Source organism: Letharia columbiana (genome assembly GCF_014066305.1).
Source record: "Letharia columbiana isolate WasteWater2 chromosome Unknown Sc0000037_s0, whole genome shotgun sequence".
In the NCBI taxonomy this organism is placed as follows: domain Eukaryota; kingdom Fungi; phylum Ascomycota; class Lecanoromycetes; order Lecanorales; family Parmeliaceae; genus Letharia; species Letharia columbiana.
This window is the reverse complement of record NW_023501081.1, coordinates 264,295-281,657: the sequence shown is the minus strand read 5'-3', so window position 1 is coordinate 281,657 and position 17,363 is coordinate 264,295. Positions and strand designations below refer to the sequence as shown.

At 35.4% G+C, this 17,363-nt stretch overlaps 5 protein-coding genes across 5 annotated transcripts; 3 read left to right on the top strand and 2 right to left on the bottom strand.

Moving 5' to 3' along the window:
• Nucleotides 1-4,612: 4,612 nt before the first annotated feature.
• Nucleotides 4,613-5,182, top strand: HO173_009141 (uncharacterized protein; the record flags this gene model as incomplete). Its single annotated transcript, XM_037311034.1, has 1 exon — nt 4,613-5,182. The coding sequence occupies one exon, from the start codon at nt 4,613-4,615 to the stop codon at nt 5,180-5,182; it is 570 nt and encodes a 189-aa protein (XP_037162128.1).
• A 1,559-nt stretch (nt 5,183-6,741) lies between these two features.
• HO173_009140 (uncharacterized protein) lies at nt 6,742-8,073 on the top strand (the record flags this gene model as incomplete). The annotated part of the gene is made up of 1 exon (XM_037311033.1): nt 6,742-8,073. One exon carries the CDS (start codon nt 6,742-6,744, stop codon nt 8,071-8,073), a length of 1,332 nt encoding a protein of 443 aa, XP_037162127.1.
• A 130-nt stretch (nt 8,074-8,203) lies between these two features.
• Nucleotides 8,204-8,800, bottom strand: HO173_009139 (uncharacterized protein; the record flags this gene model as incomplete). The annotated part of the gene is made up of 1 exon (XM_037311032.1): nt 8,204-8,800. One exon carries the CDS (start codon nt 8,798-8,800, stop codon nt 8,204-8,206), a length of 597 nt encoding a protein of 198 aa, XP_037162126.1.
• Nucleotides 8,801-12,520: 3,720 nt separating this feature from the next.
• Nucleotides 12,521-13,357, top strand: HO173_009138 (uncharacterized protein; the record flags this gene model as incomplete). The annotated part of the gene is made up of 4 exons (XM_037311031.1): nt 12,521-12,744; nt 12,804-13,018; nt 13,072-13,161; nt 13,215-13,357. The coding sequence occupies 4 exons, from the start codon at nt 12,521-12,523 to the stop codon at nt 13,355-13,357; spliced, it is 672 nt and encodes a 223-aa protein (XP_037162125.1).
• Nucleotides 13,358-14,245: 888 nt separating this feature from the next.
• HO173_009137 (uncharacterized protein) lies at nt 14,246-17,266 on the bottom strand (the record flags this gene model as incomplete). Its single annotated transcript, XM_037311030.1, has 4 exons — nt 14,246-15,839; nt 15,899-16,872; nt 16,949-17,173; nt 17,237-17,266. 4 exons carry the CDS (start codon nt 17,264-17,266, stop codon nt 14,246-14,248), a joined length of 2,823 nt encoding a protein of 940 aa, XP_037162124.1.
• Between the last annotated feature and the right edge of the window lie 97 nt (nt 17,267-17,363).

Genomic DNA, 17,363 nt, shown 5'->3' with positions numbered 1-17,363 from the left:
TAGATTTATAATATTTAATAATAGCGTTTAATATTATTTAAAAATTTTTATTATTATAATTAATCTTAATAAGTTAATAATTATTATATTTAAAATATTAAAAAATAATTATATAAGTTTTAAGCTTTATAATTTTAATAAAAAATAAAAGATTATTAAATATTAATTAGCTCTTAATATCTTATCTTTATCTAATATATTTTATATTAAATTTTAGAATAATAATAAAGATTAGAGAGAAATTATTTTTATTAAATTAAAATTAATTAAAAATATTAATTATAAAACGCTATAATTAATTATTTAAATTTATTATTATTAAAAGATAGTTTAAATAAAAATATATAAAATATTAATAGAGAGAGCGATAATAATAATAATAATAATAATTTAATTATTATTTTAAATAAGATAATAAATTTAGAGAAAGATTTTAAAAATAATTTTAAAGTAAATATAATAGATTCTTTAATATAAAGATTAAATAGCTTAATATCGCTTAAAGGGCTAAGAATATCTTCGCTAACTTCGAATTTAAGATTAATAAAATTATTATTTAATAAAATAGCGAAAGTAGAATAAATACTCTAATTATTATTAGAGTTTTTAAAGATCTTATTAATATTAATTAATTATCGCTTTTAAACTTTAAGTTTTTATATAAAAAATAAAAAGTATTTATATATAGAGCTATAATAGATATAGATAATATAATTAAAATAAAAGATACTTAATAATAAAAATAATTTATAAATAAAGATTAATTTCTAATAGAATTATATAAAGTATAATTATTATAAATATATAAACCTTCTTCTTAAAGAGAAATTAATATTCTTTTTATATTATTTATTTAAAGATTTAGATCTAGAATATTTATATCGCTAATTACTATTATAAAACTTTAAAAATTATTCTAACTTTATAGTTATAATAATAAAATATAAATAATTATAAAGAAAGAATTTAATAATAAAATCTTAACTCTCTTTTTTAAGAGACTTCTAAAGATCTAAAAGCTAATATTAATAAGATATTCTTATTATTTTAATCTTAATAAATTTATAAGTATATTAAGAGATAGTAATATTAGCTCTAAATTATTTTAAATTATAATTAGACTATTAATATTAATATTTAATTATTTTTAATTAATAGTTATTAATTTAATAATTAATATATAATTTTAAAGTTAATATTAATATAAAATAATTTTATTTTTAATAAAATTAAGTATTCTAATTTAGCGAAAGTTAATAAGATTTAAAGAGATCTTAATAATATAACTTAATTATATAATAATATAATTATATACTTAATATACTTAGCGAGTTTGATATTTCGATTAAAGATAATATATCTTAGCTCGCTTAGAATAAAAGCGATAACGACTTTTAGCCTCTTATATTATTAATAAATTATACTTATTTAAACTTATAATTATTTTAAGAAAGAGAAATATTCTTATTAAGAAGATTAAAAGAATATCTTTATAGCTATTACTATCTTTATATAATAGACTTTAAATATTATAAGATAAATATTAAAAGTCTAAAGATAGTTATAATTATAGAGATAAATAATAGATATAATATAATAATTATTAGATAAAGCTTAGACTTATAATCTATAAAAATATAAGATAAGATACTTAGTTATTAACTATAGAGTTACTATAAAGAAAAGAGCGACTAGATATAAATACGCTAAGGCGTATTACTTTTTTTTTTTTTTTTTTTTTTTTTTTTTTTTTTTTTTTTTTTTTTTTTTTTTTTTTTTTTTTTTTTTTTTTTTTTTTTTTTTTTTTTTTTTTTTTTTTTTTTTTTTTTTTTTTTTTTTTTTTTTTTTTTTTTTTTTTTTTTTAAAAATTTTTTTTTTTTTTTTTTTTTTTTTTTTAAAAATAATATTTTTATATTTTTTTTTTTTTTTTTTTTTATATTTATTTTTTTTTTATTTTTTTTTTATAATAAATAAATTTATTTTAAATTAAAAATCTTAAATTTTATATATTTTAATTATAAATATAATTTACTACGCTCTTTTATGAGATTAGCTAAATTATCGCGAGTAAATTAAAATCTCGACCTCCCGCGTTACCTTTATTAAAAAAATAGATATATATTATTTATATATAGAATAACTTTTTTATTTTTTATTAAAATTTTGAAATTTCTTTTTTAAATTATAGAGGGTAGTTTGCGCTATTTAATACTTAAAGAATTATAAAATTCGATCTTATAACTATTAAAGAATAAGGAGCTCAAATATCGTTTATCAAAGTTCGCTTATTAAAGTCCGCTCGACAGTCCTAATTAAAAAATAGGTATACATTATTTAATTTTAAGATAACTTTTTTATTTTCTATTCAATTTTTGCGATTTTTTATTTAAATTATAGAACGGATAATAGGCTTTCAGATAAGAAAAGAATTACTAAATTTAGTCTTATAGATATTTAAAAGCAAGGAATTCAAATATCGCTTATCAAAGATTACTTATCAAAATTTACTCGATAACTCTAATTTAAAAAAAACTAAGTATAAATTTAATTTATAGGCCTTTATTCGTCTATAATAATAGAAGTAAGTTAAATAGACTAAGTATTATATAGAAAATAAGTAAAATCTAATTAATTTAGAATTAGAGCTTTTATCTTCTTTATTAATTTCGTAATAATAGAAATAAATTAAAAACGTATAGTAAGCGATTAGAGTTCGATTTGACTTAGAGCTAGGGCTAAAATTTCATTTAACTTAGAAAAATCCAACTTTATTTAACTTAGAAAAATTCAACTTTATGAATTTAATTCATAGGCCTTTATTTATACTTTATTATATAATATATAGAATTATTTTTAAAAAATATCTAGAGATATAATAAGTGTATATAATTTATAATAGTTTTTAGATTTATTTTAAATTATAAGAAGTATTAATAGATAACTATATTTAAAATATTTAATATTATCTTAACTAAGAGAAAGTATTAATATATATTTATATCTAAAATTTATTTATATTTAGAATATATAATATTATCTTAACTAATATAATTAGATAAAAGATTTTTTTAAAATATAATTAAATTTAAAGATAATTAAATAAATATAAAATTTATATTAAATAGAAAACTTAAAAGCTCTTTATATTCTCAATTTTATGTAATAATTATACTCTTTATTAATTAGATATTTAATTATTAATATAATAATCTATTATTTAAATAATTAATAATATTAATATAGTAATATTTTATTATAATCTATAAGTATAGGCCCATAAATTAAATTTATAATCTATTTTTTTAATTAAAACTATTATTAAGAAATAGTTCTTAATATTATATAATATAAATATAATATAAAGTTATTCTATTAATCTATATAATCTATAAATATATATATATATAAAGAAAGGCGCGCTAAAGTCTAATTAGAAAGATATATTAAGTATAAAAGATTAATCCGTAATAATTACCTATAAAAAATAGAGAAAGACTATATTCTTATAGTAAGAAGTATTAAAATACTAAAAAGAAATAAAGATAACGTGTTAATTAGTAGTATAAATTCTATAATATCTTCTATTATAGTAAAATCTTTCGAGAAATAAGATAGCTTTAATTCATTTAAATATATATTATTCGATATTTCTTCTATAGAGGCTTAATTAACTATAAGCGTTATAGTAGATTCTTCTCTTATAACGTTATTATAGTAATAAACTAAGTTATAATAGTATTCTCTACTTACTAAGTAATAATTTAATATAAAACTATAGAGAGTATATAATATAAGATCTTAGAGAGCTAAGCCGTATTCTTAATAATAGTAGCCTTATTACCGCTTAATTTCTTCGTAATATTCTTCGTATTTATCTATTATAATTCCTTCTCTTACTTCTTAATATAGTAAAAATAATAAGTTAAATTATAGTAGTATTCTTCGCTTACTAAGTAATAATTTAATATAAAATCATAAAGAGTATATAATAAGAGAGTTAAGCTATATTCTTAACGATAATAATCTTATCGCCGCTAGATTTCTTCGTAATGTTCTTCATAGTATTCTCTATAGTATTCTCCACATTAATCTATTATAATTTCTTCTTTTACTTTGTTGTTACGGTACGCCAAGGCCTCCTTCAGAGCTACCACCCGATTGGGCCTAGCGTGGCTTGGCACCGCACATATCTGCCCTGCAGGCACATAGAATAATCAACATCTTTTACACCACCATGAATTCATGACCCAGTCATCCATTTCCTTGACAATTTTTTAAAAAAACAAAACCAGGTTCTTTTTTTTTTTTTTTTATATTACCTAAACACGGAAATAATATAAATTGAAAGATCGCCCCCCCGTTTCTTCTTAGCAGGTAATTTTTTTTTTTTTAAAAAAACCCAATTAAAAAAATCTTTTCAATAAAGGCTTTAATAAAATTCTTTTGGGGCTTATTAAAGCGCCCCTCCGTCTCTACGCTATTTGACCTTATAACATACGCACTCAGTCGTATCGCCCACAGCCACGAAGTCAAAGAAAACAGCGGAGAAACAAGCGGAGAACTCGTGCCAAGCACCTCCCATCAAGCCGTCAACACACCAAATCCACAGTCAATGGTCCCCGGCCTCTCACAAGATACGATCAATGGCCTAATGACTGCATTTGGTGGTATGATGCGTCAAGAAATGCAGAGATTTGAGCAGAGATTTGAGCAGAGATTAGAGAGAATCGAACAGTTTTTGGGCCCCGCACTATACCAAAATCCTACTTCATCTCCCAATCCTATTCCGCCTCCCAATGCGACTCCGCTTCCCAACATTGAAATACCACAGCAGGAACTCTCTCACACGAACGACTCGTCCTACCATACAAATTCAGGCCACTTACGAGCAGAGGATGTGGGATATTTCGATCTGCAACAGGTAAATGTGGAGAAATTTACGGAGAAGACTATGGAGAAGAACAAGAGCACGGGCATCGGCAGTCCTATTCAAGCGGGCACACTCTCCACAATTGCACACCAGGCCACTATGCATAATTGCGGAGAACCTTCCTCTCGCCTCAGCAATACACCAGTTTTCGCCACCCCTCTCGCCTCTCTTCTCACCTCTCTTCTCGCTCTCGCCTCTCCGCCCGGCTACATTCGATTCGCGAAGGATATGGAGGCTATAGGCCAAGGATAGGTGCATGGATATATGGACGGCGCACGCTTGATGTAGCTATCCAGGGATGCAGCCACGAGGACGTGTCTTTTTTTATTCTTTGCGGGCATGTTGTTACGGTACGCCAAGGCCTCCTTCAGAGCTACCACCCGATTGGGCCTAGCGTGGCTTGGCACCGCACATATCTGCCCTGCAGGCACATAGAATAATCAACATCTTTTACACCACCATGAATTCATGACCCAGTCATCCATTTCCTTGACAATAGTTTTATTATCGCTTAGTTTCTCCGTAATATTCTTCGTATTTATCTATTATAGTTTCTTCTCTTACTTTTTAATATAGTAAAGATAATAGACTAAGTTATAGTAATATTCTTCGCTTACTAAGTAATAATTTAATATAAAATCGTAAAGAGTATATAACGTGGGATCTTAAAGAGCTAAGTCGTATTTCTAATAATAATAGTCTTATTACCGCTTAGTTTCTTCGTAATATTCGCCGTATTTATCTATTATAGTTTCTTCTCTTACTTCTTAATATAGTAAAGATAATAAATTAAATTATAGTAATATTCTTCGCTTACTAAGTAATAATTTAATATAAAATCGTAGAGAGTATATAACGTGGAATCTTAAAGAGTTAAGCTATATTTCTAATAATAATAATCTTATTATCGCTTAATTTCTTCGTAGTATTCTTCGTATTTATCTATTATAATTTCTTCTCTTACTTCTTCTTTTATAGAGTATTAGATTAAGTAACTAGCTAAGTAATTAATTAAGTAAATAACTAATATAACGTAAAATCTTAAAGAGCTAAGTCGTATTCTTAACGATAGTAATCTTATTACCGCTTAGTTTCTTCGTAATATTCTTCGTATTTATCTATTATAATTTCTTCTCTTACTTCTTAATATAGTAAAAATAATAGATTAAGTTATAGTAATATTCTTCGCTTATTAAGTAATAATTTAATATAAAATAACTAAGTTATAGTAATATTCTTCGCTTACTAAGTAATAATTTAATATAAAATTATAGAGAGTATATAACGTGGGATCTTAAAGAGCTAAGTCGTATTCTTAATAATAATAATCTTATTATCGCTTAATTTCTCCGTAATATTCTTCGTATTTATCTATTATAGTTTCTTCTCTTACTTCTTAATATAGTAGAAATAATAAATTAAATTATAATAGTATTCTTCGCTTATTAAATAATAATTTAATATAAAATTATAGAGAGTATATAACGTAAGATCTTAAAGAGCTAAGTCGTATTCTTAGTACTTAAAATCTTATTATCGCTTAATTTCTTTATAATATTCTTTATATTCGTTTACTATATTAACTTCTTTTATATTAATTAAGTTATTTAATATAAGATCGTAGAGAATAAATCTATTATATTATTCCATTAATCCGCAGGAGCAGTAGCCGCACGTAATTTTCCAGAAAATACACGAAGCTGGCACTGCTGAGGCTTTTCCCACGCCAGAATCGATGCTGGACTCCACGAGTCTTCCAGTCCTGGTCAATTCGCCCCCGGAAACCAGCGTTCTCATCCATTTCCTACTCCATGTCGACCTCAACATCCTCCCCAAAAGACCTCGTCACCTTTCTACATTCCTCCTTCCATTCTGCAGTACCAGTCACTACCTCGGTAGCAGATCTATCTAGCAACACCTCCCACCAGCTTTACCCTGACACTGTCTACACGGACAACGAGAAGGTCGAAACATCACAATGGCTGACTGCATCATCTCATCTTGCTGCCTCTGATGAGGACGAGGCAAAACATGCCGAACGTCTGGGCTCACTCAACATCCACCTCTCTACTCGCACAACTCTACTCGGCAGCAAGCCTTCAATAGCAGACGCAGCCATGTTTCACAGATTAGCCCCAGCAGTGAGATCATGGAGTGCCGAGGAACGGACCGGCGAACATGGCTACCATCACATCGTACGATACATCGATTTTGTGCAAAATGCCCCGTTATTTGGGCTGTCACTCTCAGCAGACGACAAGGTCAACATCGATGCTAGCGACCTCAAATTTATACACAAGCCTCTAGATCCCAAGGAGGAGAAAGAGCGCAAGAAGAAAGAGAAAGCTCTAGCCGCAGCTGCAGAAGGGCAGGCGCCATTAGTGGTTGGCAGAGGCAAGGAGGGCAAGGGCAAGGCACAAGAAGAAGCGCAATCCAAAACAGCAATAGCTGATGGCGCCACGCCCCAACCCAGCAAGAAGGAAAAGAAAGAAAAAGCTCCTAAACCAGCCAAGCAACCGCCGAAAGAGACGCCCCTCTCCCCACACCTCATTGATCTCCGCGTCGGCCACATTCTCAAAGCCGTCCCGCACCCCAACGCCGATTCTCTCTACGTCTCTACCATCGCCTGCGGAGACCCTCCCGGTACTGAAAACACCTCGGAACATGAAGGCAAGGTCGTACGTACTGTATGCTCTGGGCTCAACGGTTTGGTACCGCTGGAGGAAATGCAGGGGAGGAAGATCATAGCTGTTTGCAACCTCAAGCCTGTGACGATGAGAGGTGTGAAGTCTGCTGCTATGGTTCTAGCCGCGTCACCGAGGTCAAAGGAAGGCGAAGAGGACAATCACAAAGGTCCAGTGGAATTGGTCACCCCCCCGGAAGTAGCGGCTGCTGGCGAGAGGGTGTGCTTTGATGGGTGGGAAGGGGAGCCAGAAGGGGTACTGAATCCAAAAAAGAAAGTCTGGGAGAGCTTGCAACCCGGGTTTACTACGACCGAGGGCCTAGAAGTGGGTTTCGAGGCGAGTGGAGTGGAAGCCTTGAAGGATACAGATGGGGATAAGGGGAAGGGAGTAAAGCGGTTGGTGACGAAGAGTGGAGGGCGGTGTACTGTGAAGAGCTTGAAAGGAGCGGTGGTGCGATAGAGTCATAAAGCCATTAAACGTTACAAATACCCATAAAGCTGCCCGAAGCTCTCAGGACTCCTGTGTCTTCACGTCGTATATGTAATTGTATTCCGCCCGTTGGAGTGCAAGCAGTCCTTTCCTCATCTCCTTATCTGATGATCCCATCATCTTCCCTTCCACCAGCCAAACCCTGATATACATCCACTGTCCCCAAGTCTCCTTCATTCCCAGCCCTGGCCTTCGCCTCCACCACCTTCTTTTCCTTGGCCTCCTTGGCCTCTTTCTCTTCCGCCTTCGTCTTCTTCTTCCCACTCAGCTTTCTCCACGCCCTTTCAAGATAGCTATCCGGCCGTCTCGCGTCCATTTTGGCAATCAAATCCGCATTCGGATCCTCGCCCCTATCAATAGCATCCTGACGCCTGCGGTTCCACTCGGCGTATCCACCGCTTTTCTCTCTGTTGAGCGCGAGGTTGGCTTCGAGGCGGCGATTGTATAAGGCTGTGCCTCCGAGCGCGTTGAAGGTCCCTTTATAGCGGCGTTCGACGGCGGCGTCGCTAGTGTCGACCATGCCGGTGAAGGTGTTTGGGGCCAGAGGCTTGGGTTTGGTGGATGTGGAGTTATCACGTTTGAAGTCGGGTTGGAGCAAGCTGGAGGGTTGGGGTACATCGCCCATTGTCGATAATACTGCGGCTGCTTGGCCCAATCCTGCAGTAGGTGTGAGACCTGCTGTGATTTGTTTAGACATGCCCACTATATTATCGCTCCCACCAATCTCCCATACCTCGCTGTCGCTAAATATGGCTATTAGTATACGGAATAAGCGGCCCCCTAATAGATTTAATAAGGAGGCCGTCTAAATCGTCGTCGACGCCATTAAAGAGAGGCGTAAACCGAAGAAATCTATCCTAAAATCTAAGTCGACGAAGAAACCCTTTCTTCTTATCGGTAAGCCTGATAAAATCGAATAAAGCCCTTCTTCTATCGTTCTATTTCAGTCTATTAATCCTTTTATAAAATTATCAACCTATTTTATTAGTATAAGTGTTTTATGAAAAGAAAAGAAGATATAGACCTATTTTATTATCTTTAAACGATTTAATTTCTACGAGTTTAATTTAATTATTATTTAAGAGGTTAAATAGAAGATAAAAAAGAAAGACTATAGAATAATCCTTCAGAACGCTATTATTACGCTCTTATTTTTAAGAAACATTAAGGCTATAAATAGTTAATACGGCGATATTATTAAGTAAGAGAATATTAATAATCTAGCGAGATAATAGCTAGTTAAGGAAAAGAGAAAAGGGGTTATTATAAGAATTATATATATCTATAATCTTAAAAAAGACTTTTTTAAATCGGAATTCTTTATTATAAAAGAGTCTTTCTCGAAGAAGTAAAAGAAGATTAATAGGATTATCGATGATAACTCTTCTTTAGATAACTCCGCTACTATATTAGATAATTCTAAATTATTTAAATTTAATAAGAAGAAGAAATAGAAGAAGAAGATTAAGACGCCTAGGTTTAATAGCGCTATTATTAAGTAAATACTATATATAAAGAAGGCGAAGAAATTAAAAAGAAAGCTTAAATTTGAAGGCTATAAGATTATAAAGCTATAGCTATATTTAAAGCTCGATTATCGAGAAAGAATATATTATTACTAATAATTAGACGGTCTCGATAATATTTATTATCTACTCGACGGCGATTAAATTATTAAATAAAATAAGGCTATAGCGAAGTAGAAATATAATATTAATATCGAAAACTCGTTTATACGAATGCAAAAGCGAATAAAGTCTTAATAAGATCGAACTATAAAGATAAAGACTATTAATAAAGAGATTAAGTTAATTAAGAAGAAAATTCATACGATTATTAACCCTTCTATTTCTACTTCTACTACTACTCTAGTATTAATTAATATATTACTTAATAGATTAGATATCTTACTCTTACGATATAAGACTTTTTAGTAATAGTAGTATAATGCGTATTAATAGTAGTATAATTTATATTAATAATAGTAAGTTTAAGGCTATTCGCCCTATTAATCAATACTTTAACAGTCTTAATATTTTCTTTTTATAGTAGTACGCGCATACTTAGACTTAGTCTATTTAGCCTTATCTATCTAATTTAATTAAGCTATTATCTTATTTAGATATAGTTAATTAATCGCTCTTTAAAGCGTCTTAATTATTAAGTAATTTAATTTGAGTAGAGGGTAATATAGATAAATTACGAAGGGCTATTTTATCTAATAAATCTAGAGGAATTTAAGTAAGAAAGCGGCTTTTATAGACGCTTTAGAAAAGATTAAAGTAGAGTTATATATACTAAAGTAAATATATCGAATATCGCCTTCTAATTAAAAAGAGATAGAGGTTTTAAGAGAAATAATTATACGATTAAAGAATAAGATAAAGAACTTTATAAAGGTACTACGGCTTCGTACTATTACCTCTATTACTAGATTCGCTAGTCGTCGGCTATATACTACTTTAAACGCTCTCGCCGCCGCTACTCTATTAAAAAATAAGATTATTAATAAGAATAGCGATAAGGAGGGAAAGAAGGGGGAGGAGAAGGCCTAAATAGCTATATATCGGAGTTTAGAAAATAAGGTTCGATAATCGATAATTAGCGCCGGATCTGTCGTCGTTACATAAATCTCGAATATTTAATATATTTAAAATTAATTAATAATTATCTATTTAAATAATCTAAATAGTATAAAATACGAGTTAAATGTGGGCTAAAATATAAAAAAAAAATCTCGAGAAACGATTATATTTTGGTGTAAAAATGTTAGATATAAGAGTTTTTTCTTTATATTACGCTAAGATAAGACTTAAAACTCTATCTTTAGACTTTCTCGCTACTCGAATAATAGTCTTTATCTTTCTTATATAACTTCTCTTCTTTCTCTTTATAATCGTTTATTAATATATCGATATATACGAAGTAGATCTTAATATAAATTTTTATACTATAAGTCTATATAGCTAGCTTTAAGTATTATCTAAATAATATACTCTTCGCTAGCTTAAAATACCTCTTTAGCCAGACCTTAAGAACCGAAAAGAACTTTTTAATAAAGTTAAAATCCGACGAATATAAGGGTAAATATAAGATTATAACGTCTTACTTCTTATAGAGTTTTTTAACGTTAACGATATAATATATAAAGTAATTATTTATAATAAGAACTAACTTTAGATTAGAGAATAAATTATAGCGAGAAAAGACTTTATTTTTAAGAAACTACTCGAATTAAGTATTATCGATATTATTTTAATAAATATAATAATAAAAAATATTATCTAAGTAATACATCGATAAAACGCTATATCGCTTAGAATATTTAATAGAAATCTATATCGTTAGCCGAATTTCAAAGATTGTATAGTCTCGCTTTCTTTATATTATATACTTATTAATTATACTTTTATTTAAAAAGATAAGTATATTATATATAAACTTGCTAATCTTTAAAAAGTATACGTTATAATAAATCTATAAGCGTTTTAAGATCTCGCGGCGAAGGCTTTTTTTATTAATCTTTATAAAATATAGAGTTTTTAAGATTATAAATTAACTAATAAGTAGATTAAATCGATTAAATAGATTATACTATATTTTATTCTAATATATCTATAACTTACTCTTAATAAAAACCCTTAATTTAATTCTTATAGTCAAAAAAAATCGCGAACGATCGCTCTCTCTTAATTATACAAGGCGTAATATAAATATTAAACGCGAGGAGATTATCGATAATACGATATATAATACTCTTTTTAACGCCCTCAACGGAAATAATAAAGGCGACAGCAAGCCTATTAAGGATATGCTATTAAATGCGATCCTTATAGACATCGAATAGTAAAGGAAATAATATTTTAAGACCTTCTATACGTTAGTGAGAGACCCGAAAAAAGAAATATTAAGTATTCTATATATACGAGTAATTCCAGCCTCAACTTAACGATATAGATGGTTGTGGGAACGATAATATGATGGGCATATCTACAGTACGATTTTTGGTGGGGGGGTGCTAGCCCGAATGCTAATTTTCTAGTTTCCCAATGATTAAGAATATAGGGGTAATGTTGCAATCCACTTGTGACAGCATGTTTGTCGCTTTCTCGCCCTGCGCATGTATGGATGGTAAGGACCAAGGCGTGGTGGCGTCGCAAAAGAGAGAATGGCAACGGCGATTCGCACCAAAATCCAAACCACCTGTCGGGTCTATTCTTCAAAAGAAGCCAGTACTGATCAGTGGGTTTCCGTAGAAGCTCCCGTGTTCCATGAGTCGCTTCCAGCTTGGAACACTATCGTCTATGCGCTTAAAGGTGAGAGAGCATAAGTACCTAGTCCCATGGAAAATATGCGAATCAAACGTCTTTCTTCTTCCTCTTCTTAACCCTAGGAATATGACAAACATTCTATCGTCATGTTTTCCACACCTCTTCTTCTCCTCCCAGTCCAAATGTTGGCAGCATTAGCTGCCCCTCCTCTGCTTGAAACAATCAATCCTACTTTGGTCGCGAGCAGTGTCAATATTGGCGCTTCTCCTCTCAATTCCACTGCTCTGAGAGAAGCATCAGCTCAGGCACTATCCCTGGCAGGTGCACACAGCATTCCTCCTCCCCATGTCTCTGTCCTCAGTCCGCCAAGGCACGCAGTCACCATCAAAATCAACTTAGTCCCATCCGTCATGCTGATGTCTACTGCAGAAACACAACCGTAGGAGAGATCGAAGACGTTGAGTACCTCGTGCCTGGGACGCAGACGACGCTCCATATTAGCTTCCGCCAGGATAGGCCGCTCCACAGGAAGTCTCTTGGGGGCTATCTCCTCATCATGCAAGACCAGGTTCAAGCGCATATCAATGCATCAGGGGATGGCTGGCTTTTGCCCGAAGACGACCCTTATAGACGAGATTGGCCCGGTTCGTCTTCTGGACTGCTCAATACAATCTCATGGCTTATCGGTGTGTGGAAGGTTTCTACTTCATAGCGAAGAGTACGCCTCTGCCTCCGCTGGAAGGGGTACCTCATCTTACTTACGGGATCATGAACGATGCGCTAAAGGGTGAGAGCTTTCCCTATGCCCTTCTATCTGGTTGTTGAACTGTCTCTGCACAGGATTCTTCGATATCATGTACCATGGTGCACCGAATACTGGCCCGCTTCCTTTTGGCTGTTATTGCAACATAGCGGACGAGAAAGCGGATTTGGTGGGAACTGCAGCGATCTGGGATGCTCCGATCACTGTGGAGGATGCTTGATCTAGGTAGAATAAACGGCATACAGCTTATCTCTGCGGATATCCTTTGACCTGCTCCCCTGCTGTCGGAACGTTCTAAACCGAAGCTTGATCAAGGTCATTCTCAGACCCAAGGGATTGCTCCAACCCAGAAGCCTCAAAAACCCGCTGCATATTCTCCCACTTCTCCTTCTCCGCGTCCAGCTCCTCATGCACCAATTCCGCCGGTGATATCCTTTCCTTTCTTTCCACTGGGCTGTGGTTTCACTGTGTGGGTCTATCAGTCGCGGTGTGTTCGTGTAAGCAGCATGGTTGAGAATCGACATGCACACCAAGATCTTTTGGTGAAAGCTGATATCTCCAATGTTTAAAAGAACGTTGTTTGATACCCAGACAGGCGTACCAGAAGTCTTGCCTTCAATGTTGATCTCTTTGCAGTCCTAGGGGAACGCGATGGCTTTTGCTGGCCGTTGTCCTGTTGTTGCACGTGCAGCACTTTACTCACAAGCAATCAGTCTCTTAGAATCTTTTGATGGTGATGCTTCTATGTTTCTAAAAGCTGACGTAGCTATGGCGGCTGGACATGATGTCTGGATCTATCGCCGGCTTCGGAATGCGAGATGCTCTCATGTCAAGTCTTGGCTGAAGCAAGTACCAGGAAGGAAAGCCAGCAGTTTCGTGCCAAGCAAGCAAAGCTTCTCCAGAGCAAACGTAGCCTCATAATTCCGCTTTTGGCTCCCTCCTGTGCTTCGCCATTTGCACTCCTTCCACACCCCAATCCTGTTTCCTCCAGAGCGTGATCGACACTGCAAGCAGAAACATGTGGAATCGTAAAATTGAAAACTAAAGCACACTGCGTGCATTTTGACCAGACACTCAGTGAACAACAGCTCAAAGTGGGTCATTTTATTTATCGCGTCGTCGGCGAGCTGCCTGGAGATGAAGAGCCATGGGGTCCACCAAAGAGAGAGCGAAAAGCTGGTGTCGTGGTTGTTGCACTTCCGAGACGACCGACTCTTCTAATGCTAGGCGTGCCGATAGCTTCGTGGTGTCGGCGAATCCGAGGCGTTCGTATCTCGACCTGGCTTGAATGTTCCACCGAGCCATCGTCTTCGAGGTTCTCCTTTGGTATGTCTGTGCCAGGAGAGGCAGGATTCATGCTGACGATCTTCTTGACTAGCGGAGTCCTGCCGGGGAGATCTTCGTGTACAGCGATCGCAACGTCTACCTTCGATTTGCGCTTTTTCGTCTTGACCTCCGCCTTAGCAGTCTGTGATTTACCAGATCCATCGCGAGGGCCGACATTAACACTCGACGTCCTTTCGTCCTTGCCGAGTGGGACAGGTCCGGTCAGTCCACGATTAAATGAGGTATTCAGATCCGCTGCCTCAGCTTCGGAAGCAACGGAGTTGAGTTCACCGAGAGTCTTGTCCGGATGGTCGAGGACTAGTCCAGCAGGTTCAGAACTTCTCGAATCGCTCGAGACTGGATCAGCCGTGATTTCCTGGTTACATTCCTCCATCAGGTGCTGCTCGATGGGAAATAACAGCTCCTCGAGTGCTGCATCGCTCATGATCGACGAAGGGATGTTTCCACCTCGCATGCTCTTTACCAGAGTGTCCTCAGTCTCGATAATCACACCTAGCTCGCCATCATCCTCGAGGTCGACGATCATAGTTCGCTCGGTGTCGACTTCCGAAATTGGTGGCCGTTTCAAACAGGACTTGTTGGGATTTGTTCCTTCATTCTTGACATGTTGCATCCTTGTAGCCATTATTGCTTCGTTTCTATCTCGTTCTTCCAAAACACTGTCTGTCGCTTCCTGGTCATCATTTCCTGGCATAGATTTTGCCTTTTTGGCTGCAAACCCCAGGCTGTTGGAACTGCTGCTGGTCTTGGTGCCACCGACAACACTGTCCTTTAGATGTTTCCAGTATTTTAAGCCCCGCTTCAAATCGTAAACATCGAACCCCTCGGCTTTTGATAACGTCCAATCTTTCTTGTTGACCGGCTCGGGCCCGCTGCCAAAGAAATTTTGAAGACCAAGTCGAACGCTCTCATAGCGACTTTTCAATAGTTCGGTAGCTCCCTGGCTGCTGAGCTCATCAAAAGTGATTACGCCCTCATCAGAAAGCACTTTCTTGACGACATCATGGGTCCAGTCCTGGGGTAAAGTGTTACCACAAAGAGGCGCACCTCTCTGAAGCAGATAAACGCATCGATCCATATCTTGAACTTCAGCCCACTCTAGTGAGGTTCGATTCAGATATGGATTCTGCAGTTCAGACGAGGCAGGCGAGACGTTGGGGCCGTCCAGCTCGGACTCGGAGCTCACCGAACGCCTTGCGAAGGACTTTGGTGAAGCTTTTGCAGGCTGTTCCGTGTGAGCCTTTGCAGAGGATGCTGACTCGCGGAGGGAATCGCTTGGAGTGGCTGAATGTAATTTGGACTTCAATCGCTTTGCAGCAGCGTTTGGACGAAGGGTAGAATCCATTACATGATATCTGGAAGGGCTAATTAGCCTTAATGCGGACTTTTTACGAATTGGGTCAGGCCACCATACTTCATGTCGTAGTTCGGCGGTGTATCTTTGGAAGACAATACTCGTGCGGATCGACGTCGATCTGAACTGATTGGTGCGGTCCCACCCCCTAATTCGGAAGCTCTGCCGGCAAGTCGATAGGGATGAAGATCAGAACTTACGATCATAGGGTCTTCTCCGTCCTTAAGCGTAGAAGAGGAGTCGTTGGACTTTTGGGGACTCTTTCCGCTACGGCCATCGGGGTTTGGGACACTCATTGGGGAAGCATTGCCTTTCAGCATCTGATCTAAGGGATGCCATTTTGCGCTGTACATTGGTTTCTCACCTCGATGAGTATTGCGAGAGGACCGGCGGCGATGAGGATCCAAAGAGGTAGTATTCCGGCTTGGTGCTTCGTCGATCTCAGAGCCACTGTCACTGGACTCTTCGGGAACTTGTCTCGCTTTCGCTCGCCTCTCTGCTGAATATTTGGGTCGGAGGACATCATCCATTGGATGGTGCTTCATATCGTAGCTCACGGTACTTCGTCCATGTCCACGCGTGAGTCGATGGCGTTTTCCCGGGCGCTCATCGTCATATTGTGACGCATCCGACTCGTTGGACGCTCGAGGCGAAGAAGATATTATATTGTAAGGGTCAATGCCCACCGTGTCTGCCTTTCGTTTGACCGTCTTCGGCCCTCCTATCGGACTTGATGTATCATTGTCTGTCCAAATGGTTGTATTGCGATGGCTTGGGTCTCTCTTGATGGAGGTGGCGCTGGGTGTGGCATCATCAGACTTGCCAGAGGCATCACCAAGGTCGCCGTCACTGGAGTTCTTAGAGGCATCCCAAGCGTCGTCATCAATGGACTTCTTGGAGGTATGATCAATGTTAGGCTTAGTATTTGAGCGTAAATAACTTGGGCTCCGCTTAGTGACATGGGCGTTATCAGTAAATTTATCAGAGTCATCATCGAGATCAGGTTCAGACTCTAAAAAAACAACGCGTCTATTCTATAAAGCACAAGTAGTCAGCGGCCAGTAAATATATCATGCATAATTAACGAGACTTCATCATATAGCCACTGACATTTCTTAGACGTCCCTTCTTGACGTCGTCGCTATTGAAGTTCTTGGTGGCATCATCTGGATCATCTTCAAGGGAATTCTTAGAGGCGTCATCAATGCTGGACTTGGTGTTTAAGCATAAATAACTTGAGCTTCGCTTAGTGGCATTGGCGTTATCAATGGACTTATCGGAGTCATTATCGAGATGAGACTCAGACTCCGACTCTGAAAGGACAACGCGTCTGTTCTGTAAAGCACCAGTAGTCAGCAGTTGATAACATCTCCAGCACGGTGTACGGGAGTTCACTACATGGCCACTGACATTTCTTGGACGCCTCATCGTGATGGCCGCTACTGTTTTCTTCAAGCTTTGCAACCTGCTGGAGCGAACACTCTTCTGTCTGCAAATACCTCTTAGAACCTATCGACACTCCGCG